This window comes from Ipomoea triloba, chromosome 8 (assembly GCF_003576645.1).
Source record: "Ipomoea triloba cultivar NCNSP0323 chromosome 8, ASM357664v1".
Classification (NCBI taxonomy): Eukaryota; Viridiplantae; Streptophyta; class Magnoliopsida; order Solanales; family Convolvulaceae; genus Ipomoea; species Ipomoea triloba.
In genome coordinates this window covers 6,862,498-6,889,424 of record NC_044923.1, presented here as the reverse complement: position 1 = coordinate 6,889,424, position 26,927 = coordinate 6,862,498, and the positions used below count along the sequence as shown (strand labels likewise).

General features: G+C 34.0%; 4 protein-coding genes across 5 annotated transcripts in view; 2 read left to right on the top strand and 2 right to left on the bottom strand.

Annotated features, from left to right (window-relative positions):
• Positions 1 to 331: 331 nt before the first annotated feature.
• Positions 332 to 2,688, top strand: LOC116026881 (NAC domain-containing protein 105-like). Its single transcript, XM_031268307.1, has 4 exons — positions 332 to 421; positions 1,606 to 2,013; positions 2,354 to 2,443; positions 2,500 to 2,688. The coding sequence occupies exons 1-4, from the start codon at positions 332 to 334 to the stop codon at positions 2,686 to 2,688; spliced, it is 777 nt and encodes a 258-aa protein (XP_031124167.1).
• Positions 2,689 to 10,603: 7,915 nt separating this feature from the next.
• On the top strand, positions 10,604 to 12,737 carry LOC116027925 (soluble inorganic pyrophosphatase PPA1). Its single transcript, XM_031269708.1, has 8 exons — positions 10,604 to 10,794; positions 10,952 to 10,980; positions 11,337 to 11,402; positions 11,506 to 11,613; positions 11,836 to 11,901; positions 12,066 to 12,186; positions 12,401 to 12,482; positions 12,597 to 12,737. The coding sequence occupies exons 1-8, from the start codon at positions 10,695 to 10,697 to the stop codon at positions 12,637 to 12,639; spliced, it is 615 nt and encodes a 204-aa protein (XP_031125568.1). The 5' UTR covers positions 10,604 to 10,694; the 3' UTR covers positions 12,640 to 12,737.
• Positions 12,738 to 16,603: 3,866 nt separating this feature from the next.
• LOC116028034 (chromosome transmission fidelity protein 18 homolog) lies at positions 16,604 to 20,468 on the bottom strand. Its single transcript, XM_031269830.1, has 8 exons — positions 20,154 to 20,468; positions 19,886 to 20,078; positions 19,292 to 19,464; positions 19,011 to 19,082; positions 18,086 to 18,159; positions 17,516 to 17,583; positions 16,852 to 16,920; positions 16,604 to 16,714 (listed from the first exon to the last, which is right to left on the bottom strand). Exons 3-8 carry the CDS (start codon positions 19,378 to 19,380, stop codon positions 16,610 to 16,612), a joined length of 477 nt encoding a protein of 158 aa, XP_031125690.1. The 5' UTR covers positions 19,381 to 19,464; positions 19,886 to 20,078; positions 20,154 to 20,468; the 3' UTR covers positions 16,604 to 16,609.
• A 4,707-nt stretch (positions 20,469 to 25,175) lies between these two features.
• The window catches only part of LOC116026640, a 6,121-nt gene continuing 4,369 nt past the window's right edge, over positions 25,176 to 26,927 (bottom strand). For both annotated transcript variants that reach the window (XM_031267971.1, XM_031267972.1), the window contains 3 exons: positions 26,026 to 26,094; positions 25,826 to 25,940; positions 25,176 to 25,727 (listed from right to left, as the gene is read on the bottom strand). In XM_031267971.1, the coding sequence (XP_031123831.1) occupies positions 25,597 to 25,727; positions 25,826 to 25,940; positions 26,026 to 26,094 (315 nt within the window). In that variant the 3' untranslated portion in view covers positions 25,176 to 25,596. The remainder of the gene's footprint in view (positions 25,728 to 25,825; positions 25,941 to 26,025; positions 26,095 to 26,927) is intronic.

Here is a 26,927-nt window from a genome sequence, read left to right as displayed (position 1 = left end):
TCTGCCTAGGTTGATGGTATGTAGGCTTTTAAGCAATATAGTCCTCCACTGCTCCTATATTCAGAATACGCACACCATTTAGTATTCAGAAGAAAGTGATAATCAAAACGTACACTAACATTATTATGTAGGTTTTCATCGGCAATTCCAAGAAGCTAGGAATATTCGGATGATCCTAAAGCTTCCGCTTACGAGATCAGGTTCCTCGTATTTAGGTTTCCTTTTGTTTATGTCAGATAATATTATACTAACAGAGAATACATGTCGAGCATCTGAAATACATCATTCCATTAGAAACCATTTGATTTTGTAGTATACATGAAGAGGTACAATGATAGGTGGCTTGTCGCCGGAGCCATTCTCAGACCACCTGTTGGGTGCCTTGTCGCTGGTTCCCAGTGTTAAGATTCGTAAACCAAAGGTAAATTTTGTATATTTTATTTTCCTCACATTTATCTATTTACACAAAAACATGTTCTAATGGCTTTGATGTCTCACAAAGGGTGATGTGCATATATACCAGTTTTTTTTTTTTTTTCAATGTTCAGGTTTTTGGAAGTTCTTAGTTCGTCCTTTGGTTCATCCCTTGATTCGTCTTTAGGTTCATGTAGGGATGGCAACAGGGCAAGGTGGGCGCTGGGGCCGGGGAGTATACTCCCCGTCCCTTTCCTCGTCCCCATCCCCATCCTCGACGGGGAATTGAAAATAGTCCCATCTCTGTCCCCGCGGAAAATTAGGCGGGGACGAGAAGTTTATATATATATTACTTGGGACATATAGCCACTGTACTAAGCAGTTTATATGCCACTGTACTAAGAAGTTTATATATATATATTTTATTATTTTTTAATTATAATAATTAATCGGGGACGGGGAGGGGTATCTCCGACCCCGTCCCCGTCCTCGACGGAGAATTACATACATTTCCCGTCTCCGTCCCTGTTCCCTGAAAATTTTCCCCATCCCCATCCCCGTCGGGGCGGGGATCGGGGATCCCCATCAAGGACCGGACAAATTGTCATCCCTACGATTCATCCTACCATATATACTAGTTTTTTTTTTTTTTGACTATCTTTTTCCACAATCACAGTGGAAAGTAATTCGACAATAAATTAGATTAGTTCGATCCATGGCCTTCTCCTTTGGGCCTAGCCCAACCGCTCCCTTTGTATGACATGTTGAATAAGCCCGGCCATTGATGAACTAAATTAGGCGGCCGACTATGAAACTTATTTGTCGTCGTTAAACTTACCGTACTCAATAAAAGTACGAAACCCTAAATGTATAATAAGTTTCTTAATATATATATATATATATATATATATATATATATATATATATATAAACAATTAGCCATATCAAAATCAATTATTTAGGTAACTACCAAAACGAAATAGGAACTTACTTAGAAAAATATTTAACTGTTTTCCTTGTTAGGAGATCGCAAAATTAAAGTACATTTTAAGGATAAAAAGGAGTCCAAAATGTTTTCGGCGTCAAAAGTTTTACAAACTTGTCGTGATAGGAATGCACAAACCGACGCAACTATAAATACGTAATTCCATTCTCATTATAATTTGTAAAACATAAATATTCATGGGACAGGCGAAGATTCCAAGCGGTTATAGATTCCGTCCGACAGACATAGAGCTACTAGGGTTTCTAGCCCTATTTGTTCTCGGAAGTTTACCATTCTCGTGGTATCCGATCATGGAGAGGAATCTTTACAGCGGGGACGAGCCATGGCAGTTATTTGGGAACTCAGAAGAGAGGGTTCGGTATTTTATAACGGCGTTGAAGAAGAAGAATCCTCGAAATTCGCGGTACCGGCGGAGCATCGGAGATGGGAAGGGCACCTGGAAGGCTCAGGATAAAGGGAAAGCCATATCTAGATCTGGAAAAATTATTGGATATAAAAGAAGTTTAAGATACGAGAACAAAGGATCCGAACACGATGGTCAATGGCTCATGAAGGAGTATTATTTTCCTGATAAAGTCAGAGAAAACCTTAATGTAAGACTTTTATTTTTGTATTTGATTTTCTTGAATTGGATTGTGCATAGATCGTGTGTTTTTGTGGTGTCTCTATCAACATACTAGAATGGAGAAAGTGTAGCGGAATATGTATATATATATATTTTTAGGATGGAAAGGATAGCGATTTCTTGTTCATTTATTTACAATTATATCACACTATCTTAATTTGACTTTTGTTCTTAGTGATTATTTTATTTTATACTATGTACATTATGAACTTAATTTTTGATGTAAATTGATACATAATTCCTAATTTTTTGCATGCCTAGGACAAACCACTTCAAAAATCGTAATTGTTTGGCATTATATTGTAAAGCTTCTGTCGAGAGTACCAGATAAAGAAGAATCTCAAAAGTATTCATTTTACTTGCAAGTATTTTTACTTCAGCCTGTGGTTAAAATTGCTGTATGTGTATTGTGAAATGGACATTTTCTCATTATAGTTAGATTATTCGGATTCAGGTATCATTGAGGGATACGGTTCTTTGTCGAATCAAAAGGAAACAAAATTGGGACAACACAAATCATAATGAATCGACAATAGCAGAAGGCATTAGAGATATCATCGGCGATTTCACTCCCAAACTCGAACCTTCTGAGAGTGATACAACTAGAACTACATTAACATTAGCTCTCTCTACAGATGATTGATGATGTTGGCTCTATGGGGCTAAACTCATTGTTAATGTTGTCCAATGTATCACATGATCGATGGATAGATATTGCAGAGCATAATTTAATATATGTGATTTGGTTGATTACAATGAATGCTACATATTTATATAATTTATATAATAATATAATAATGGGTAATTAATTATTTGTTGAGATGAACTGCCATGAAATGATAAATGACATTGATAGGGATTATTGTTCGAGTATCGCGATCGTATGACAAATGGTCTCTGAGCCGCGTACTAATCGAGTGACGCTCCAACCGGCCTATCCGACCTTTTACCTCCCGATTGCTTGTCCTAGGGAACCTGCAGGGCAAGGCTAATAGGAACCGCTCAGGGTTGGTCGGCCCAATCAACTTGCCTTGGAGCGCCTCTCCTATAGTTGCCAGGCACTTAGGCCAAGGACAATGGGCCTTCGTCTGGCCTTGTGCATTGCTTCCACCTGTCCCTTGACACCCTATAAATACCGCATTTAATGTTTGAAGGACTTTTGGCTGTTTTCTCTCTAAAATAGCTGAATAGCTTGGAAACCTCTGACCCACTGGTCTATTCTGCTGTGACCGTGTATTTACACTATCGGACATTTTGAAGTGTTGTGGTGTTATAGATATTATTCGAGTACACATGTATTTTTAATTCCCCCAATTAATTTCATATATAGATGCATCATATTAGCCTCATGGGCTCATGGGAGGGTGATTCTCATATATATATATATATATATATATATATATATATATATATATATATAATGTAATAATTTAGTTAATTTAGTTGGTTAGGTATGTATTTTCATAGCATACAAAATTAAAATAAAATTGTGTACGGTTAATATAGTCCCTAATCAAGTATATATTTAGATAAGTTTATAAACAATATTTACATAATTAAATTGATTTATTCTTAATTGTATTTTGTATATGTTGGTTTTATAACTTATGGATAGTCGAATTACTTCTCTCTTTCCCATGTATATGGAAGGGTCTATTTATAGATATTCTCAATCCTTCTTCGTATTGGAATCTTTGTTTCATTGAAAATAATAAGTCAAAATTCTTATTACATTGTGAATACTAAGCCCAATCCTATTGGACCCTAAGTTGCTTTGTATTGGTGCCTTTCTTAGGCTTTTTTAGTCCAGTTATTTTCACCGACTATCAATATATATTATACTTTCAACAATATGAATAATATTTAACGGAATTATATTTAGAAATTAAAAGATGTAAATTTTAATTTTTTAATGAGTGAATTTAGACACTAATCTGACATATTTTCTTATACAATATATTAGACAATTATATATTGTATATGTATATAATAGATCTGGACGAATTATAAGATATAAAAGAAGTTTAAGATACGAGAATAAAGGATCCGAACACAATGGTTAATGGCTTATGATTCATGAAAGAGTATTATTTTCCTGATAAGATTATAGAAACCCTTAAAGTGAAACTTTTATCTTTGTTTTAATTTATAAGCTGAATTTGATTTTCTTGGGTTGTGCATAGATTGTGTCTATTGATAGTGTGCTCGTGGAGTGGGGTCACTATCGACATCCTAGATAATGAGTAAATTTTCGGTTTGATTTTTTGTTGTGATTTGAATTTTAAAATTTTCAGTTATTTTTTAATTTTTGACCCTTAATTTTTAAGTTCTAGTGTTTATATTCCTCAAATTGATCTATATATATTTATATATTGTATGCATTAGTGTAATATATAAAAATTAGTAGCAACTATAAGCTCTGTTTGGTAATGTTTTAAAAATAAAAGCTAGTAGTTTAAAGAATAGTTAATTTTAAAAAACTACTTTGGTAACATTTTAAAAATAAGCTAATATATAGCTTCTAAATTTTTTTTCCATATTTATTTTTATTATTTTAAATAAATTGTATCTTTCCCTCCAATTAAAACTTTTTTGGCGTGAAAAAACTACTTAATTATATTATTATATTTAAGGACAAAATTTTAAGTTAGAATAATCAAATTACCTAGAAGTAGTACTAAAAAAAAAAAATAATACCTAGAAGTACAAACTGAAATTAATGGAGAACCAAATGATTAGGGCCTATTTTATTATTTTATAGACTCATGCATTCTAAAAAATGATTTTTAGAGTGTATTCAATTAAGACATTTATAGATTTTAAAAATTTTTAAAGTAAAAGATTTTAAATGACATTCATATATTCTTTCTAAACTTTAATAAATCTTTTAGACTTTTATAAATTTTGTACGGGTCTAAATTCTGTATGACAAACATTTATAAATTTAACATTTTTCATATTAAAAAGTCTACAAAACTCATTAAAACTCTAGTATTTGCAAGATGACATATGTTTAATGTGCTTGACCAGTATTCAGGTTACATACGACCCGATAAACTTCAAGATTCAAGTAGTAATATCTCCATCAACTAAAATTTAAGTAAGACCTCTATTGAGGTGAAGGGAATTCGCAACAATATTGCTACTTCATTATAGGATGCTAGATCCTTCAATAGTTTCATTTCAATATTATAACTTATGAATTTTATTATTTTATATTTAAATATTTCTATTATTTATGTTTTAGTATAACTTATGAATTTTATTATTTTATTATGTATAAGTAATTTAAATATTTTTTTTTTAAAAAAGAATAAGTTGATAAGTGGTAGGTACGCGTAGTTGCACTTGCACCCGGTGGGGTAGGGGTGGGGTGGGTGGAGAAAATATAAGGCGAGTCGGGTGATGGATGTAGCCCCCCTGACCCACCCCGGCCTCGACCCATTCTCTGCGAAGGGGAATTGAAGGAGACAAAAAAAATTTGTAATGAATATATTCAGGTATATGCATAACAAAGTTTTAACACTAAAACAATTCAAGTATTCCACGTACAATATCAATAATTAAACAAATTAATTGGAGTGTTGTCATTGTTGGCTCGCTATGTTGAAGGGGTCGGGATGTAACGTCATTGGCCCGTCGCTGTGTGCTTGCGTAGAAGAACTCTAGGAGCGTCATCGAATCATCGTCATGTGACTTGCAACTTTGTAACAAAGTCTCCTTCCCCTTCACAGAGAATCATCGTCTCACAAAGTTGCAAGTCATATGACGATGATTCGTTGGCACTACTCGAATTCTTCAACGCAGGCACACAGCAATGGGCCAATGACGTTACATCCCCTTCGACGTAGTGAGCTCCAACGACGAGTGTTCGTAGTGAGCCCCAACGACGACAACACTCCAATTAATTTGTTTAATTATTGATATTGTACGTGGAATACTTTCAATTGTTTTAGTGCTAAAACTTTGTTATGCATATACCTGAATATATTCATTACAAATTTTTTCTTTTAAAAAATAAAAAAAATTAATATTTTACCATTTTGGCGGCCCCCACTTAAACCCGCAGGCTTAAGGAGATCAGAGACGAGACGAACTGCCCCAACTTAAACCAATATTTTGGCGGGCTTAGGCGGGCCCACCTCGTTGGCCCATTTCAACAGCTCTACTGTAAATGTTTTGCATTATTATATTGTAATGCTTTTGTCGAGAGAGTACCAAAAGAATCTCAAAAGTCTTCATTTTACTTGCACTTTTACTTCAGCCTGTCGTTAAACCTGTTGTATGTGTTCTGTGGAATGTGTCGGCAGAGAATGTAGGCAGCAGCCACATTAGGTAGCACACAAAGTTTGGCAAGCTACAATATTTAAATGGAGTTAGGAATGTTAGGCACCTACAAAGTTTGAACAAAACTATTTATTGTTTGGTCCCTACATTTTAGGCTAACTACAAAATGACCCCAAATCTACAACTATAAATAGGGAGGTCATTTTGCCATTCTAGCCATCCCAAATCATTCTATTCTTCCCTCATATACTAGAGATATTAGAGAGTTTGTTGAGTGTATTTCTCCTTCCTAGCAAGAGAGAATTATCCTTGTTTTCTCCTTGTTAGTTAGAGAGTGGTTGTAACTCCTATTTTCTCATAGTGAAATTCTTCTACCCTTGCCCGTGGTTTTTACCCTAATTTGTTTAGGGGTTTTCCACGTAAAATCTGTGCCTCATTTATTTTTCTTTCTCAAATTATTGTTGCAATCTGATCTATCCCACTTCCGCGGGCGCAACAGAATGAACATTTTCTCATTATAGTTAGATTATTTGGATTCAGGTTCCAGTAAAGGATATGGTTCTTTGTCGAATCAAAAGGAAACAAACTAGTCTTATGGACTCATGGGATGATGATTCTCATATATATAATGTAATAATATAGTTGGTTAGGTATGTAGTTTCATAGCATACAAAATTAAAATAAAATTTTGTATGTAACCCCTAATCAGGTATATATTTAGATAAATTTATAAATAATATTTACATAATTAAATTGATTTATTCGTAATTGTATTTCATATATGTTGATTTTATGACTTATGGATAGTCAATAGCGGGAATATAAGAAATCGGAAAATACTCTATATATTCTCAATCCTAAACTACCTCATATTGGAGTCTTTGTTACATTGGAAATAAATCCTATTAGACCCCTAAGTTGCTCTGTATCGGGTGTCTTTCTTAAGCTTTCTTGATCTAGTTATTCTCTTTGGTTGATCCATATGGCCCAGTATGACACCCCATCAATATATATTATATTTTCAACAATATGAATAATATTTTAAAAAATTATATTTAGAAATTAAAAGATGTAAATTTAAATTTTGTATGAGTGGATTTAGACACTAAGCTGCCATATTTTCTTATATAATTGTATAATATATTGTATATGCATATAATATTTATTAATATGCATTATACTTATGCAAATTCAATAATATAATTTGGGAACATAACACAAACCATTGTTTGAGACCAAACATTTCCTCTGTATTTGCTTTTCAGAGTATACAACAATAACATTAGTGCAATCTTTTTCTGAGTCCTCAACTGCATTATAGGTAGAGACAAATAGAAAACACAAATGTATTGAAGATACGCTTCATTAACATTCTCCAATCTCCACACATACAAACACCACCAAAATCTACATCACAGGCTTCACAGCAGCACCTCCTATCCCCACAAACCTTCGAGCCACGCTAAACGCGAGCACTTTATTCAAGAACCCGAGGTCAAGGCTACAAGCGACAGCCAACGCTGCGCCAAAGACGACCAGCTTCGAGATTCGGTTTGGCACGGGTTTATCTAAGCAGCATTTAGCTTCAACTTCAGACCAGCTGCAACTTCTCTTCTTAGCTTCTTCGCCTTCAGATGAACTGCAACTTCTGATCTCATCACGCGAGCCAAAAGTGTGAACACCGAGCTTCGTGCTAGCATGGCCCAACAGAACGTATCGTGAAAGAGGAGGAGCAGACGCTCTGTACTTCTGATACGCACACAGGCCAGAAATTTTAATCTACCAACTATAATTCTTCACAAGAACAATTAATAGTACCCTAATTAGTCATCAAGGTGCTACATTAATCTCGGATGAATGCTGTTTTTTGGACAAAAAAAAAAAAAAACACCTCCTATGAATGCTGTTATTTTGGACGGAAAAACCGACATGTGTTTCTAGCAATAATACTCTAAGCCCTAACAAATGTTCTCTTTTCCATGCAAAATTGATTGAATCATCTACAAACCATTTCTAATGTGTAGTAGAAACTTAATTGTTAGGTGCATTGAGCATATAATATATAAACATAAATATGCAATCTAACTACCAGTTTAGTCTATTAGTCAGACGAAACCTTGGAGCATGGGTAAATTCTGGAACTTGTTTGTCAAAACTCCCAGAAATGAAGCTGGGAAACTGGAAATTCACAGAAGTTAAATTCTGAACTGAAGCGAAGTGAGTAGGAAAGCTGATCCCATTAAACGACGACGGAAACGAAGGCGACGGCATTACGGAGGTAAACCAATCTCCGGCACCGTCCAGATTCGCCCACTTCCCAACCCACCACCACTCCGGCAGCCACCGCTAACCATAAAGGCGTAATACACATAAACAGCTCAAAAAGCGCATACCCAATTGCCGTGTTTTGCATAATCTCAAAAAACCACATAGTATTATTAGTCGGTAAAAAAACTAAAAACTAAAAAGGTTCTCGTTTTTGGGGATGCAATGGATATAATGGAGATGTGTTCAGTCATCAGTGTATGTGTATATTAATTATATACAGTACATACATGACATGGCAAGAATGTAGGAATGGGGATTTTTCAACTTCCTTGTATCTTCAAATGCGCAATATAATGTAAACTTCAATTCGTCGGGAATTTAAGCGTTGAATTGAATCAGAGAAAGACGGAACTTGTGCCATTCGATTACAAATTTTATGATCATGTAAACATTATTATATTATTTTACAGTTTAACTACCATCCCTTTCATTAATATCACTACCAAGCACAAACTTTGTTATTTTTGGGTACAAACAAAAATGGGTTATAATTTTATTCATTTTTCATTTTTTCTTCAATAAAATTAATACATGTAGTAAAAATTGAACTCTTGTGACTACACGTACTCTTTATTATCCTGGTAACAAATGTTTTTTTTTAAGGAGAAAGGTAAGTAAGTTTATAGCATTTGTAATACTCCCTCCGTCCCGAATTGGATGTCTCATTTACTTTTTGCACGCTTTTTAAGAAAGTAAAGTAAATATGATGTGCTTTCCAATTATGCCCCCAACTTTTTCACTTTTGGAAATAAAAGTAATAAAGAAAACAAAAGTCATAATGGTAAATTGGGAAAAGTGGAATGATGGTGATGTTCAATTTTGGAAATAGGACAATATTTTGGGACAAACTAAAAAGGGAAGTAAGACAGGTAAAATGGGACATAGGGAGTAGTAAATTTGAAATGGTAGCAGTTATAGCAAGATTATATTTGTATATATACATTTAGATATAAATTTTATATGTATGAGTAATCTAAATTGATTTATTCCATTACAGAATTGTGAACCTTTACTAGTTATGGTCATAAGGTGAACTTCACACAAAGCATGCATATATTTGCGTAGTGATTGGGAGCTTTTTCATAAATTAAAGATATGAATATGAAATTAGGGTGAGACATTTACATTAGAGTGTAAAATATAATTAATTAGGTCTTTAATTAATTAGGTCTTTAATATATATATATATATACACACGACGCACCTTAAGCTAAAAACATAAATTACGCACTTAAAGTTTTTAAATGGTGCACCTTCAGTTGAGAATACACTGTCCACAAGTACACAAACCACACACGTAAGGTTTTAAAATGACGCACCTTAAGTTTTAACAACTCACGCACCTTAAGCATACATATCAAGCACCTTAAGCATACATATTACGCACCTTAAAGAAGGAAAACAACATACCCTAAGATAAGGTAAATCATGCACCTTAAGCATACATATCAAGCACCTTAAGCATACATATTACATACGTACCTTAAAGAATGAAAACAACGCACCCTAAGATAAGGTAAATCACGCACCTTAAAGCTTTAGGTTCACGCACATTGAGAAAGAAAATCACACACCTTTATTATGAAGAAAATTACGCCCCTAAAGCTACCGCACAACCGTACGGGAAACACCCACCTTACGGGAACTTAATTATATATATATATATATTTAATTAATAAAGTAAAGATATGATATACTTAGTAGGTAGGTCTGATGAGATGATGGAGGTCCCATATATATAACCAAGTGGCATGCATACATGCAATATATGCAGATGGACTTGACTCATTCCTCGTCCCATGCATATATCCCGCTCTACACGTACGTACATACTCTTCTAACTACTACTACTACATAACCAAATGAAATCAACCATATATATGCATCTCATCCTATGTATGTATAGTATGTACTGCTGCCCACATTTTTGTCGATCGATCTCTTAGCTTATTAACTTCTTCATCATCATCATCATCATCACTTGTTGTTATATTAATTGTTCAATAATAGTTATCAGCAGGGAATTGAATTAAAATGAGCAAAGAAAGCGAAGTTCCGAAGCTGAACCAGAGAATCCTTTCTTCTCTGTCCAAGAGGTCCATTGCTGCCCATCCCTGGCATGATCTTGAAATAGGTAGGTGCATATATGCCTTACCTTACCTTCTTTTTCCCCATCATATCATGCAAATTAAACTAAACTCCATATATATATATATATATATATATATATAAAATGTTTTCATTAACGATTTTCTTGCTTTTAATTTGTTCCCATATATGCATGCATGCAGGATCTGACGCTCCAAGCATTGTCAACGTAGTAAGCTCTACATACCATACCACCATGCACCATATATATATATATATATTATATAATATCATACATACATACAAAATTTACATCGCCCTAGTTGCTTTGTTGGGCTGGGGAGTGGGGCCCTTGGGATTGGAGATTCAACCTCTTCTGCTTCTGCCAATTGGATATATATTACCATACATACATATAGAATTTACATCCTCCCAGATGCTTTGTTGGGCTGGGGCGTGGGGCCCTTGGGGTTGGGGATTCAACTTTTTGGGAGAAGAATTAAGCTAAGCATGCATGGCATGCAGCTACAGTTTCAATCGGTTCATTTAATTTAGTTTAACTGTTAGATTGTGATGGTTACGTTACAGGTGATTGAGATAACAAAGGGAAGCAAAGTAAAATACGAGCTTGACAAGAAAACCGGCCTCATTATGGTATCTTATTTAGCTACAATCTCTCATCTCATCTCATCTCATCTCTGTATTGAGAATATAACATAAATATATGGACTCTTGTATATATTGATTAATCCTGCAGGTGGATCGTATCCTGTATTCATCCGTGGTTTATCCTCACAACTATGGCTTCATTCCAAGAACTCTATGTGAAGACAATGACCCCATGGATGTTCTAGTCCTAATGCAGGTACGTACGTAATTCAATCAAATTAAATTTTAACATTCATTATATATACACCTGTTTAATTTAATTTGTTAAACAAATAAAACTTTGCATGTGACTGGTTAGCTGAATTTGTGACCTTTTTTTAACATGAGGTCATATCAATCTTCACTTTAAAATAATGTAAAATCATATATTTTATAGTCTCATTTTGCAATAGTATTTGATATTGAATATTTGTAATAGGAACCTGTTGTTCCTGGTTGTTTTCTCCGAGCTAGGGCCATAGGACTGATGCCGATGATTGATCAGGTTCAATTCTTCTCGTGTGATCCATAAATTAAATATGAACTCTAATTATTAATTGAGATAGAACACATTTAAAAAAAATATTTTCACTATATTTTCATTACATGATCTTATTACAAATTTCTCTTTCTGATTTTTTGTTTTTAATTTGTGATTTTGTATAATAGGGTGAAAAGGATGATAAAATCATAGCGGTTTGTGCTGATGATCCAGAGTACCGGCATTACACTGATATCAGCCAACTCCCTCCTCATCGTTTGGCCGAAATTCGCCGATTCTTTGAAGATTGTATCCTCCTGTACTGTTTACGATCTTATTCTTCCCGTTTTCAAAATACATATTAAAAAATTATTGACTAAACTAAAACACCATGACAACATGCAAGAATCAAATCAAAATTTAAGTCATTTTCAGTATGTATGCTATCAACCTAATAAGTCAAATTGATATCATAACCTTATTTTATAGTTATCGTATAAATTTTCTTGACAAAGGTGTTTAGACAAGAAAAATGAGAACAAGATGGTGGCGGTTAACGAGTTTCTTCCACCGGACACTGCCGTGAAAGCGATCCAGTACTCCATGTAAGATAGATAGATAAATAGATGAGATGAGCATTTCATGGTTTTGCAAAATTTTAATTGAGTGAAATGCTTCATTTTGTTATTCTTTTGTGACGAATTATATTGAATTTGCAGGGACCTTTATGCCGAGTACATTTTGCAGACTTTAAACAAGTAATTTGGTTACTCAAAGGTGTATCGGAAATGCTGGCTTTCCTCAGAACCAAAATTTTGGTCAATTTTGTTTTTGTTTTTTTTTGTTTTTTTTTTTTTGGGTCAATTTGTTTTTATTTTTAATATTTATTTAGGTCATAAATGACTGTTGTACTAGAGTTTTGACCGGTATTTTGTTTGTAATTTCAGCTATATACCTTGTCATTCTTGCATTGAGAATTAAAATAAATAAATGGCCGGTGCACAAAATTAATATTTTCTTGACACATATATTCATTTTTCACCTTTAATTATTTTCAAAGTGGCTACTTTAATTAAACAACTCACGTAATCTATATATATATATGTATATGTATACACACACACGAATATTTTCTAGCTCATCCCACTTCTGTTTTGAAAGTTGAAATTGTTTTTCTTTTTAGAATGACTAAATAATGACATATGTTATATATGGTAATTTAATTTAATGTATATACAGACTTAGCTAGCTAGCTAGGGTTTTGAGCAGAAAAGAAGAGGAAGAACAGAAAGTTTGGGAAGAGGGAGAGAATTTGCAGAGAAAGGAAGAGAGAAGTTGAGAAAATTTCAAGGATAGTGTATTCAAAATCAACATAATGCTTTACAATCCATGGCTGATATATATATAAGTAGGGAAAACCAAACCTCCAAATCCCCTAATACCCTTCTAACAGCCCCTGAAACAATCGACAAGCTAAGGCAAAAACATAAAATAGCATACTCAAGTTAAACGACTTCGAGATTGTGCATAATTTCTATTTTGATTGAAATGACCCTGACGGAAAAAGAAAAAAAGGCACAAGATCGGAGGCGCCTCATTGAACATGTGGTCAACCACGCCCACCAGCACCCCCGTGTACTCCTGCAACACTTCCGCCAATATCCCCATCACAAACATGATATTATATTCTTGTGATCTTCGATTCCTCAACTGCGATATCTTTGTTTCTCTGTCTCTCTCCGAATAACCTTAGCTTTATCATCCCTTATATATATAACATTTTAATTAGCTCGCTGCAAACAACAAATGAATGATTATCTAATTATTAACATGCAACGTGAAAAGCATGGCATCCACAGGTTTTATTGAAGAAGGCTATCCTAGGAGCGAAGTCAAACATATATACGAACTTATCATGAAAGGTTTATCCCTATCCTCACAACGTAAATAACTATGGCTTCATCCCGACAACTTTAATTATGCGAGCCAAGACAAAATCCAATGGATGTACTTATTGGTTCTAATGCATGCATGTAATTGAATCAAATTCCACAACATCTATCCGTTATGAATGAATACTAGGACACGTACAGTTTTTATTTGTTTAACAAAACTTTTGCATGTGCCCATGTGAGACTACTTAGCTAGCTGAGTGAGTTTGTGACTTTTTCAATTGGAAATAATAACACGCAATCGCATGGATATTTCACTTTCATTATTTGTACTACCAACCTGTTGTTTGTTTGTTTTTTTTTGATTGATGACTGCTTTTTTTGGTTGATGACGAGGCAAACTGCAATTACAATCTGAAAATCCTTGTGATTCTAGCAATTAATCATTTCACATCTACAAATCATATTAGTCCACAGTTCTTAGTTATTAATCCCAATTTGAGTCTTTTGATTACTGCTGGGATTGATGATCTCTTCCACTTCTGATCTTTATTAATTGGATCAATTAATTGAAATTATTAGTCCAAATTCGAATCTTTTGATTACTGTTGGGATTACAGACCCAGGATTCAGGCCACTTTTTTTCTAATATAAAAATAGATATTTTTTCAATTAAAATATTTTTTATTAAGATTTTTTTATATATATGGAATATATATCCTTTCCATTCTTCCTATAAAAATATTGATAGGGATACTTCATGTTATCGCAAGTAAGGAGTTTTGCAACCGCTTGCATATATATATATATATATGCAATTCTCACTTTTTTATATGAAAGAATTGTAAAAGTGAGGATGGATTATAATCCCTCATCATGATTCATCAATAGTTAAAATATTTAGTATAAAATATATAAGATTAATTTTATAATTATTAAAACTTTTAAATTTACAATATTTATAAAATTTATCACATCTATACTATTACCTCACATTTATATGCATGCAATTGATTTTTGAAAAATAGACTGGTGATGAGTGCGTGGCTTCAATAATCTTCCATTAATTCGCAATTCCGATCGAAGAGTAACACGGCAAGAAGATTGATGCATGAAGTTCGCCATTAGAGTTAGAGATTATTTGACCGCTCTTTGTTTGCCACGCAAGTGTATACATGCATTGGATTTTGATAAATATCACCTTTGAATTATATTGAAATTCCAAATGTAAGAAATAATAGGGGCCACCACTAAGTTTGTCCACAACCTTCAACCTCGTTTTTGGCATTCAATAATTCCCATGCCCATCATTAATTCGAAACATACATCATATTCTGGTATTGAAATTTTTTCCACACTTTATCTTTAAAGATTATAGATATCATAAATCTATGAGAACTGCTAAGTATTTTTTTTTGGGTATAGAAGAAGGAAAATATATAAAGAAAGTTTAATTTTATAGATAGGTAAAGTACAGTGATTCAATGATTCATTTATTAGATAAGAGGATCGGTGCCTAGTATTCATAAGGAGTTATAAGAAACTGTATACATAATTCATCGGTGGTTTATCCTCACAACTATGGCTTCATCCCCACAGCTTTATGTGAACACAATGACCCAATTACATGTAATAGTTCAAATCAAATTTGAGCATCCATTATCTATGAGCACGAGGACACGTACGTACAATTTCTATTATTTATTAAACACAACTTTGCATGTTACACGTTGGCTAAGTTTGTGACATTTTAACATGGGGCCGGAAGATCTGACCTTCACTTAGAAATAAGAGCATGCAATTGCATGGACACTTTGTTAGAATTTTTTATAAAAATTCAAAATAAATTAAATATAAAATTCATTAAAAACAGTGTGATAATTTCAGAAAGGGTTAATTCAAAGTATTTGATTCACACTTTAAAAAAAAATTGTTTTCTCCCAATGTGTTAGAAGTGTTGAATTGTTAGTTTTCTATGATAAAATAGATTATAACAATATATTCCAATACTCAGATATACTGCTTTCAACGAACTATAACAAAGGTGAACACTTCTATAATTTGCGAACAAAGGTAAGCACTTCTAGAATTTGAGGAAATATTGAGAGAGTTGATAGAGAAAGTATAGACAAAATGCGGCAGTGAAAGAGAGATCGAATTTTAAGGATATATCGTTGTTTAAAACTTCTGCAAATTGAGAATCAATTCTTCATTCACTAATTAATAATGACAACTTTACCGGTATATATAGTCAACCCATTAGAATCTTGGTCAAAAGATAGTCTAAGTCAAATGGTAGACTTCCTAGTCATGGATATAAATTGAGAATCAATTCTTCATTCACTCATTATCTTGAAGAAGGTGCTGGTCATTCAAAATTTTAAGTGTTCAAAAAGCTCAAGTTTCTAGCAACCAGTATTCTAAAGAGAAAGAGAGACAAAAGCTAAATTGTTCATATCCAGAATATAGAGACTTGTGCTACTCAAGACACCAAAATCCAGATATACACTAGTACAAAAATGGGCATTTGCGTCTGGAATTTTGGAATTTTTGCGTCTGGACTACACCAGACGCATATCCCGGAGACGCAATTGGTCCGGAGTATCTGCGTCCGGAGTTTCCCAGACGCAGATGATTTTTTATTTTTTTAAATGGACTATCTGCGTCTGCATCTTCCCAGTTATAGACGCAGATTGTCATTTGTTTTTAAAATAAAAATATTGGATAAAAATAATAATTTGCTCCGGAGGATTACAGCTAGAGATTTTGGACCCTGAGAGCAAAGATTCAAAATCAAATCTCTAGCTGAAATCCTCCCGAGCAAATTATTATTTTGTAACCTACCTATTAGATATTAGGTAGTGCAGAGATTCAAAATCATTAGACATGCACTGGAAGGAATTATTGTATTTCTTCTCACGTTTTGCTATCCTCTTCTGGAAAATCTTTAGAAGGAAAAACAAAACATGAAATCCCAAAATAAAACAAATGAAGAAGGGTTACCACATTACCAAAATAATGAGAGAAAGGCCTCCAAAGGCATGTATCTGACTAAAGTGATAGAGTAAGGAACTAGACTTACCTCTTTCCAGATGTCAAAAGCACTTTTTGATGCATCTTTCTTGCCAACTACTTGAGACTTTAGCTCCAACTACAAGGAGGCATATGATGTTGATCAATATATCTAAAAGGAAAGGCAGATTATAGGAAAAAGTAACTAGAACGTGACATAAAATCATTTCTATCCTGTAGGAAAATATAAATTACACTTCTGATTTAGAAGATTCCAGTAACTTTGAAGTTAGAGCCATTAAGATTTTGATTGCCTACTATAGTTGGAAAATCTATCTATGAAGTCGTTTCAATTTCCTGGAGAAATCAAAGGCAAGCATAGTTTGAGAACTCAATACAACGCCAAAAATGTGTCATAAAATTTAGAATAATCATATGGCAAGTAAGACTATTCTATTCACAGATATCTGGTTAGACAATTCAAAACATAGACATTTATTGATGTAATGACTAATTAGTAATTACATAAATTTTACTGGCAGAAAAATAACAGTACAAGTTGAGCACAGGTATAGAAATTATCACTCCCAAATTTTGTCCTGGAAAGGAGTAAAATATTTTTTGCCAGCATGCAATACATATATTAAATATATATACTTGGTTGAGGCCACTGATCAACCTCTCCACTGACTACTTGATCAAGATTATACAGCAGGATAATATAAAGTTCATACCACATTGAGGGTCTCCTTCTTTTTGTTCAGAAACTGCAAGGTGTTTAAGCACGATCGTATATCACATTCTGGTAAAAAGTCAGAAATCAAGTTAATAAATTAGTTGAGTCAAAGGTAAATGTGGTATTCATATTCCTGAACTTTAAGTTGACTTTGAGAAAATTTATGTATTGGTAACACATTAGAGCATTCTATAATCATGTACTTTAGATCCCAAATTTTTATCAGATCAGATACTAAATAGTTTCAGAATTACTCAACAGACACATTACCCTGTTTGCTTTTTGAGGAACTATTATACATGTTCTTAAGAGAAAATGAACTTAGTCTATTGACCTCTGTGCTCACATTAGCCAACAAGGGGAAGCCAGAGTTCCTTTGACCTCTACAATAGTAAACCTCTGAAAAGAGTTTAGAAGATCTGGGCGCTATTAATACATTTAGTTGGTATCCCACTTCTAAGAAATTATGTCAAAAAATGGCTTTATATTTTTCCACTGTCAGACTTTGGGAAAATAAAAAAGATTAATATTTTGAGGCAATTTTGCTAGTACAGCTAACAACACTCACCTGTATACTCCACTAGAGCAGTCAGAGCAGTGGAATTAGTCTTCACTCCTTCCTTATTGCATATATACTTGAGCCTAAAGTTCTTTAGCAAAATTAGAATTTCATGGTAGGATTTACAAATCACAAAATGTTATAACACATACTTTTATATTTAGAACACCTAGAGGGAAGTGACTCAAACTGAATCTAGTCTAATGATTTTCCAAACACTTCCTTTGTCAAAAAGGATTTGACTTCTGCAAACAAATAGTGAAATAAAAAAGTTGAAGAGAATTGCAATTATCTTATCATGGTTATCATTAAAAACACTATCTTTCCACAGGTTGAGATCAAGAGAGAGAAGTGTACTCAAGTCTAGAGGCTGGATTGCATCTGTCAGAAAATACTATGTTGGTACGCAAAAAATCAAGGAAACAAAAACAAAAATTCTGTGTGTGTGTGTGTTAACTCAGTATTGTGTCAGTTTGCTGGAAGAAAGTAACCAAAGTGCATCCATTGCCCTCCCCCCTGAAGAAAGAAACAAAAACAGGTGTATATGTGGTGGAAAAATTTACTAGAAGCAGTTGTAAAGATGTAAGAGTTCCATAATCTGATTATTAGTGCATTCCCGGCATTTCATTCCAACAATAAATCTATATATAAGAAATCTGAGTGCTAACATAATTATGATCCACTGAGCAACCTATAGTTCATTTAGCTAAATATAAATGTAAGGAAATACTATACTATAATATGATTAAAAAAATACATTCAAGAAAATGCAATAGCTTCATGTAGCAATCTTTGGTTCCTTTGGCAAAAATAATATACATGTTACATAACAGCATACTAGTATGATAAACATAAGTGTAGCAACCAAATGTCCCTAAAAGAGCAAAAGAATCATTTTTGCAGCTAACAGATATCATGAATTGAAAGATATTACCTTGGTTTAGGACTGTAGCTCCTTGACCGTCCTCTTGTCTTGTACACAGGCTCCTCAATTCTTCCCTTGTGACTAGTAAGGTAAAATATTGCATTAAATATAGAATTGTGGGACCAAAAACAAATATTAACTCAAGGAATAGGAAGTAAAAATACCTTGCAAGCAACCTAACCTATGAGAATTTTATACTAAAGTACAATGTATAGAAAAAAGAACACAATACGTCGAGAGTGAGTAAAAACTGATGTAACAAAACAATAAGAGCATTATGAAAATCTTACATCCTTTCAGCATTGGGCCCATCATTAACCAGCATTTTCCATAGCATCAGCCTCCCTAATGAGGGCAGCACCAGCATTTTCCATAGCATCAGCAAGTTCAGTAGCACGAGCAATTGTTACTCCATCATTAACCACTTTTGGGGTTCCATATTCATCCAACACAACATTCCTCCCTATAGAAGAATTATAAAGTCTTACAAGTTTGAATCATTTGGATACATTTATAGTTATCAAAACTCATAGGACAAATTATGTTATGCTGGTTTAAGGAAACAAAAGATTCAAATTCAAATGAATGATGCTCAACTTAACTACTAAACAATACTGACACCACTGAGCTTATAACAGTTCAGGATGTTATAGCAGAGCTGCTGCGTATTTCCACATCTTGAGCTTTTGGAGTTTCAAGCTTCTAGCTATGCATAGAATCAGTGGCAATTGGCAAATTACCATGAATTGATGCAAGTAGCTAGCACAGTCATCCTAAGATAACCCAAACATAAAACTAAACATACCTAAAACTCAAAAATCTATTTCTTAGTATCTCCAGTTCTACACAATAAACACTAACAAATTAAAGCAATGTGCAATTACCCCTGGGGCCAAGCGTGAGGCCGACGGCATCGGCGAGCTTATCAATGCCGGCCTGAAGGGCAGTCCTGGATCTCTGGTCAAATGTTATTTCCTTAGCATTCGCCTTCACCACAAACCGGCTCTTGGAGCTCGATGTCTTGCCGTTGTAATTCCTCCCGTGCAACTGGCAAGCCCTCCTATTCCTCAACCCGCCCTACATCAACCAGCAAATATATAAGCGCAAAATATATGCAATTACTTTGAAGCATATTTGAAATTTTACAGAAACCAGGTGTAAGGTGTTGTCTTTGAAGCATCAGAGCATCATCAAAATGTTAGAACACCGGCGGCGAGGTGGTGCGGCAGTTGCGTCCGGCGGCGAGGAGAGCAGCGGCAACGCGGCGGCTAGTGGAGAGCAGCGACGGCTGGGCGTGAGTCGGAAGTGTGGACGGCGGCGGTCGACGGGAGGCGCAGCGATGGCGGCGTTAAGGGGTGTGTGGGGAAGGTGCGGCGATTGTGATCCTCCATATCCAGATCTAAAAGTATATACGTAATATATTTTAACTTAAAAAAGAAATAAAAATAAAAAATAGGTTGCTGCGTCCGAAGCAGGAACTTCGAAAGCACGAAGGTATAACGCTACGTACCAGCTGCGTTTGAAGTGGTGCGAACTTCGGATGCAGCTGGTCCATTTAAAAATAAAATAAAATAAAAATATTTAAATGATAGACATTTTAATTACAAAAATGCCACCACGTCATTTTAAGCGTTCGGAATTTCAACTCCAGACGCAAATAGTCCTATATTTTTAATAGATTCTGTACTAATGATACGAGCCAAGTTCTCTAGTGGAAGAAGAAAAACTTTTCTTCAACCTTGTAATCTCTACTCTGCCAAGTCCAAATATAAGAGCCAAGTTCACTCATTATCCTGAAAAACTTTTCTTCAACCTATGAAGGGGCAAAAATGTCCTTTCATGATATTCTTATATTTTAAGTGAAAATATAGCATTTGGTCATAGCAAATGCATATGCTTTTTTCAAATAAATGATATCATAGCTGCTGTGAATGAATTAACAGTTGTTTGGTGCATTAAAAATAGGAGAATAAGATGAAAGGATATTTTTGTTTGGTGCATTAAAAATAGGAGAATAAGATGAAAGGATATTTTTGCCCTTCATTTACACGACGCAAACTGAACAAATTAACGGTTGGTAACATTTTAAAACTCGAAGATAATCAATTTGAAAGTTTAAGACTAAAGGTTGCAAAAGCACCAAACTCGGAGGACCTTGGCAGGTATTTACTCAAATAATGTATGAATAAAAAAATTCATTTTTAAAGTGTACTAGTTGGGTTGAGTAATGTTTGGAGATGTTTTCAAGAAACTTTTACAAAAATACTTCTTTGACTCGAAAATTTACTCTCAACTTTTATTTCCATATAAGTATTAAAAAAAAACACAAAGAAAAAGAAATATATAAAAATCAAGACCTCCTTATATTAATGGTTTTTTTTTTGTCAAATTAAAAAATCAATGGTGATTTTTTGTTGATGTGGAGCATAATTTTTCTTGGATTTTAACCCCTGCAAAGTATGAAAATGACAATAAAGTAATGAGGCACATTTTGCGCCCAAGCAGGTGCGTGCATTGCAAATGGCACGTCTGCTTTAGGCTTTTTTTTTTTCCTTACTTTTCAACATATTCACCTAGAAAAAAAAATGTTGAATTGATATGGATGCTCTTGAGCAATTAAAGCCCACATCATCTTGAACAAATTTATATGTATATTTTGTTGAGCAACAAAAGCACCCAAATTAAATCAGACAGAGTCAAAGACCACCAAATCAAATCAAATCATCCTCTTCATAATTACACACAGAAAAGCATAAATAATTAGGCAGATGATGAATGGGCAGGCGGCGAGTGGAAGGGATGGAGGCGGTGGGGAGCACGGGAGGATGCGAAGGGAAGACTGTGGACGATGAGGAACCGCGTCCGCCGGGAAAGAGGCAGAGGAGCCTCATTCAACATGTGCTCAACCACGCCCGCCAGCACCGCCGTGTACTCCTGCAACACCTCCGTCAATATCGCCACCAAAAACATTATATTTCTTCTTCAATTCCTCCGATCCGATCCGATCCGCCACAACAGACAAGTCAAGCAATATAATATGCGTCTCTTTCTCTCTCTCTCTCTCTTCGTTAATTAGTGAGGAGGTCAGCTCAATCACAATCCCTTATATAATAGTTTAGCGGAAAGCCGGAAACAAGAAATGAGCACAGCGGCAGTAGGTATTCGCAGACTAGGGGCGATTTGCGGCTCCGCGGTTATGGCCTACCGCCCTCCATTCGTCCTAGATTCTCTGGATTATTGTTATTATTCTTTAATGAGTCCATTAACTCTAACAGTAGTTTCATAGACCCCTAAGGTGGACCCAAATTAAAATACATAATTTATATACTGAATGTTCACATTCTAAATTGTGAGAATTCAATATGTAAATTGTGAATATTTAGTATATAAAATTATAAATATTCAGTATGTAAATTGTGAGTATTCAGTATATAAATTGTGTATTTTTTACCCGGGTTCACCTTTGCTTATTAACTTTATTACATGGTAATATATGTTCTATACTTTCTCAATTTGTTGTAGTCCAAAGAGTCAATATCTCACCATCGAATTTTGATAAGGTGAACTTCCATCAAGGAGAGCTACAGAAGTTTCATCTGAGCATAAAATTGTTCATTCTCTGTATGCATAAAATTGTTGACATTCTCTGTATTACTGGTTATTATTATTATTAATGATATTAAAAAAATAAAATAAAATTACTTACAATTTTAATTTTCATAATATTAATTTTAGAATTAATATGTAAAATTTATATATTTATAAACTACGTTAAAAGTACTATTAAATAAAAAATTAAATTTAAAAACTATTAAAAAATACTAATGAAAATTAAAAAAAAAATTATTTGACTAATAAATAGTAAATAGAACAGAAACATTTTTTTTTTCCTTCATTTGCAATTTGATGAAAGTTTGTTAACTTCTATATTCCACCAATTCTAATTCAGTATGTCCAAAGTACTTGTACGTGGAACATTTAACCAAATGTTACCTATTTATAATTGACTAATTGAGTGTTTTGAATATTTTAATTATTAAAAAATAAAATTTAAATGAAATCAAATGAATAATGAAGAAGCAAAAAATGAAAAACAGTGGTAAAGTCGAAAAAGTGACATTTACTGCCATTCAAATCAAAACAATAATGAGATTGACTTGGATAGTTGGATAGATTATTTTTATCCTTCATGGCATGGGGCCAAGTCCAAGCCTAAAATAATTGCACTGCACTATAATATATAATGTAAAAAATTTGTCACCATTCTTTTTTACATTATCTTTCATCCTTCATAATTTTAAAATAATATTACAAATAACTCTATTAAAAATTTGACACGATTTAGTATTACATTTACTAGTATAAATATTATATTTACATATTAACATGATCCGATACGTTTCACAGATAAAGATTTGTAAAATAGTCATGCACAAGTGTTATAACATGGGCAGAGTCCACCTTGTATTATAGACTCTAGTCCAAAATAACATTCATTTTGCATATTATGTGTTTGTAGTTAATATATTATGTACCTTCAATTTATTAAAAGCACATAATCTATTAACTGATGACAGATACCCTAGACCATGGTATAAGAATTGAATAATACAACATTGGTACCCACTTTTGAAAGTGGTACGAATACCCTAGGCCTAATAATCGATAAACAAGCAAACGTCCAATTTAATTTTGAAAAATATTCTACTATAGTTATTTATGATGGTATAAATTAGTATAACACATGATTTATCGATAAAAAATCACAAGATATCTCTAAGAATTAGTGTGTCATAATACACCATAACACATACTTATGAAAAATAACAGAAATATTTTCAAGAGTATAATATATTATAAATCAATCATAAGTCAATCATAATATGTCACATTATTGCTTAGGTTAACACAAGTAGTATTGATTTTGTTTTTTGTTTTTTTTTTTTATAATATAGTATTACTTTTGTTTAGTTGTATTATTCTTATTCATTTCACTGTCACACCAAACAGGCCATCCTTATCCGTGGGGAAGGAATATAGATAAACTGTGGTCTGTGGGCGCTTAACTAGCCAACTCTGTCTCAGGTAGTATTACTTTGGTTTAGGTGTATTATTAAATAACGGGAGAAATTATAGTCACTATTTGAAGATATGCATTGAATAAATCTTGCTCACGTGTAATAATTTACAAATCATATACAATAGATAAACTACACTAAAAAAGTCAGTGCAATCAATAAAATTTTGGCAAGAATTGATATTATATAAGTCCATTGTCTTTCTCATCATTATCCATCTAAACACAGGTATTGGAATATGCTGGCTCAGACAGCATATAGAACAAAGAAATTGAAACCTGTGTGTTGGATTACTGACCTAATCGAATAAATCACAAAGTGGGTTCAGTGTAAAATGTTTCTGTTTCTAAAGCTACATGGACCCGCCACTAATTATGATAATAATAATTATTATCATTTCACAAAATTTTATGTGAAACGAATTTTAAATAGGTAATACTTATATATATAGGGTCAAGTTCCTATGCAGACATTGCATCCCGTGCGGTCACCATTAGGTATGCATAAATGCACCACAAAGTATTTGGAAATGCATCATTAGGTGTGGTCCATTTTTTTAGTGTGTAGTGCATTTGTACATTTCATTTCATTGTGATGCATTTCATCATAAAAGTAGGACAAAAGTAGAAACCTTAAACAAGAGGAGGACAGACAACAGAAGTACAGTTTAAGGATGTTCCAGGCAATTGGATTTCTAATAGAACCATTCCAAAGCCGCTTATATCAGATTGCAGCAAACAAAAGTCACCATTGGGGAAACAGAAGTAGGAAAAACAAGGGATATTTCACAATCTTCTATCAAAAATGCATCTCGGTTTAATACTACTGTGTCGAAAAGCAACAAAAGGGTTCTACCTTATGGTACAAGGAGTCGTAAACCATACCAGTTCCAAGACGAATCGCCATTGCTTCTGTCATCGTGCCTCGAGCCCCCGAGTAATGCAGGTTGTCACGGTTCTTGATGAGTTCGAGAAGCTGTGACATCCTGAATACATCTCATGCCAATAACTGAAGCATACAGAAGCTTATCACACTAACAGAAGCAAATTTTCGGCACAATATATTGAAATTAGCACCCCATAGGTAACAAGTTGCGTTTTAGTCCAAGCATGTATAAAGTCAAAACTCAGATAAGCAATATTGCGTTTTTGTCCAAGAATGTATAAAGTCAAAACTCAGATAAGCAATATTTATGGCTAAACGCTGTGGTATGTCAATGCTTTTTTTTGGGGGGGGGGGACAAATGTACATTAAATACACAGACTTGGTTACAAAAGAAATGTCAATGGCATTCCTAGACCCAAACGGTGGCAATTAAATCCGCTTACTCATAGCAACCATCTAGAAACGCAAAAACAAGCCCTTCATAACTCGATAACAGCAGCAGCTCCGAGACTTTCTTCCAGGAGTTAGGTCAAAATGCTTCAAAGGGGGCAAAGTGCAGCATAGAAACAGAACTTACCAATCAAGTAATAGCCGTTTAAGATTCTTAATTCGTCTTCTATGTTCAATCCCGCCTATAAGGCGGGATGAAAACCGAGGCTAACATTTGCTTCCACCCTATGCACGACTCTTCTAACACTCCAATCATGGCAAAACTCAAGCGCAAGCCGAAAAGCCGTTCCAAGGCCAAGCACGACTATTACACCTACACAACATTTGTCACTGAAACTTGAGCAAGTGCACTCTCTAAAAGATTTAGAAGCAAAAGAATTCGCGACAAGAATAAAATCAAAAAGCGTTTACCTATTATAATGTTCACGGGTAGTGCAGAGACACCGAGAGTAAGGGATATCAGTAGATCCAATAAGAGACCACCAATGAGGATAGAGAACGCAACCCAAAGTGGGCTGAAACACCCCTGTTACAACGTTACTGCTTCAGAGATGAGTGAATTAGATATAAGTACTGGTGAAGGGCATACCCAGTTAACGGAACTGCCTTACCCTATTCCGTTCTGGTGCAATAGTTGTTCCTCTAAAAGACGGTTCAACCCTCCATACCCAGTAACTCGCCTGTCAACCAGAAGAAATATACTGTTAAACATAATCTATGTCAGCATCATTAAGATTTTATTTTTCTTTTCCCGGTTGATGGGGTAAGGGAGGGGGAAACTTGAGTAATATTCTTCGCAAAATTAAAAATAAAAGCTAATCAGAAAGGAACAAAACCAAACATGTCCGCATTCCACCATACTCTCACAAAATCATTGATTTTTCTTTCAATATTCCATCTTGAATAGAGCAGAGGCTTGAGGTTTTTGGTTAAACTACTTGATACTTGTATTCAAATGTTCACTTTACTGTAATATGCTAATGGAGTTAATTCCATTTTTGGTCCTAGATTTCTAGGTGACATTCTACTTTTAGTACTTTTTTTTCTTTTTTTTTTTCAGAACATCCCCTATTGGTCCTAGTATTATTGTGGCATGACCATTCTTTGTCTTCCGCCAACAAACTTGTTTAGATGGCGTTAAATATGAGGCCATTTCAGTCTATTCAGTTATAAGTATTAATTCTTTTTTGGTCCTAGATTTATATGTGTCATTCCATTGCTGCGGAGGCTCAGGTTACAGAGGCATTGTTGCGGAGGTGCATATTGCAATTGAAGAAGATAGGGGATCCTAGTCGTGAATTAGGGATTTTTTCAAAAAATAAAAATAAAAATATAGCAGGTCAAACCACTTAGTATAAAAAGACTGAAATGCCCTCATATTTAACGTCATTTAAATAAGTTTGTTGACGAAGGACCAAAAATGGTCATGCCACAATAATACTAGGGCCCACAAGGGATGTTCTGGAAAAAAAAAAAAAAAAAAAAACTAAAAAAAAAACTAAAAGGGAAAAAG

Coding starts and splice junctions, on each gene's coding strand:
- LOC116028034 (XM_031269830.1), bottom strand. CDS start 19,380: ATGCTATGGAAAATGCTGGTGCTGCCCTCATTAGGGAGGCTGATGCTA. Junction 19,083..19,291: donor GGGCCCAATGCTGAAAGGAT/GTAAGATTTTCA, acceptor TTACCTTACTAG/TCACAAGGGAAGAATTGAGG. Junction 16,715..16,851: donor CTTTTGACATCTGGAAAGAG/GTAAGTCTAGTT, acceptor TTCCTTCTAAAG/ATTTTCCAGAAGAGGATAGC.
- LOC116027925 (XM_031269708.1), top strand. CDS start 10,695: ATGAGCAAAGAAAGCGAAGTTCCGAAGCTGAACCAGAGAATCCTTTCT. Junction 10,795..10,951: donor CTGGCATGATCTTGAAATAG/GTAGGTGCATAT, acceptor GCATGCATGCAG/GATCTGACGCTCCAAGCATT. Junction 10,981..11,336: donor CTCCAAGCATTGTCAACGTA/GTAAGCTCTACA, acceptor GTTACGTTACAG/GTGATTGAGATAACAAAGGG.
- LOC116026881 (XM_031268307.1), top strand. CDS start 332: ATGATAGGTGGCTTGTCGCCGGAGCCATTCTCAGACCACCTGTTGGGT. Junction 422..1,605: donor TTAAGATTCGTAAACCAAAG/GTAAATTTTGTA, acceptor TTCATGGGACAG/GCGAAGATTCCAAGCGGTTA. Junction 2,444..2,499: donor AGCCTGTGGTTAAAATTGCT/GTATGTGTATTG, acceptor ATTCGGATTCAG/GTATCATTGAGGGATACGGT.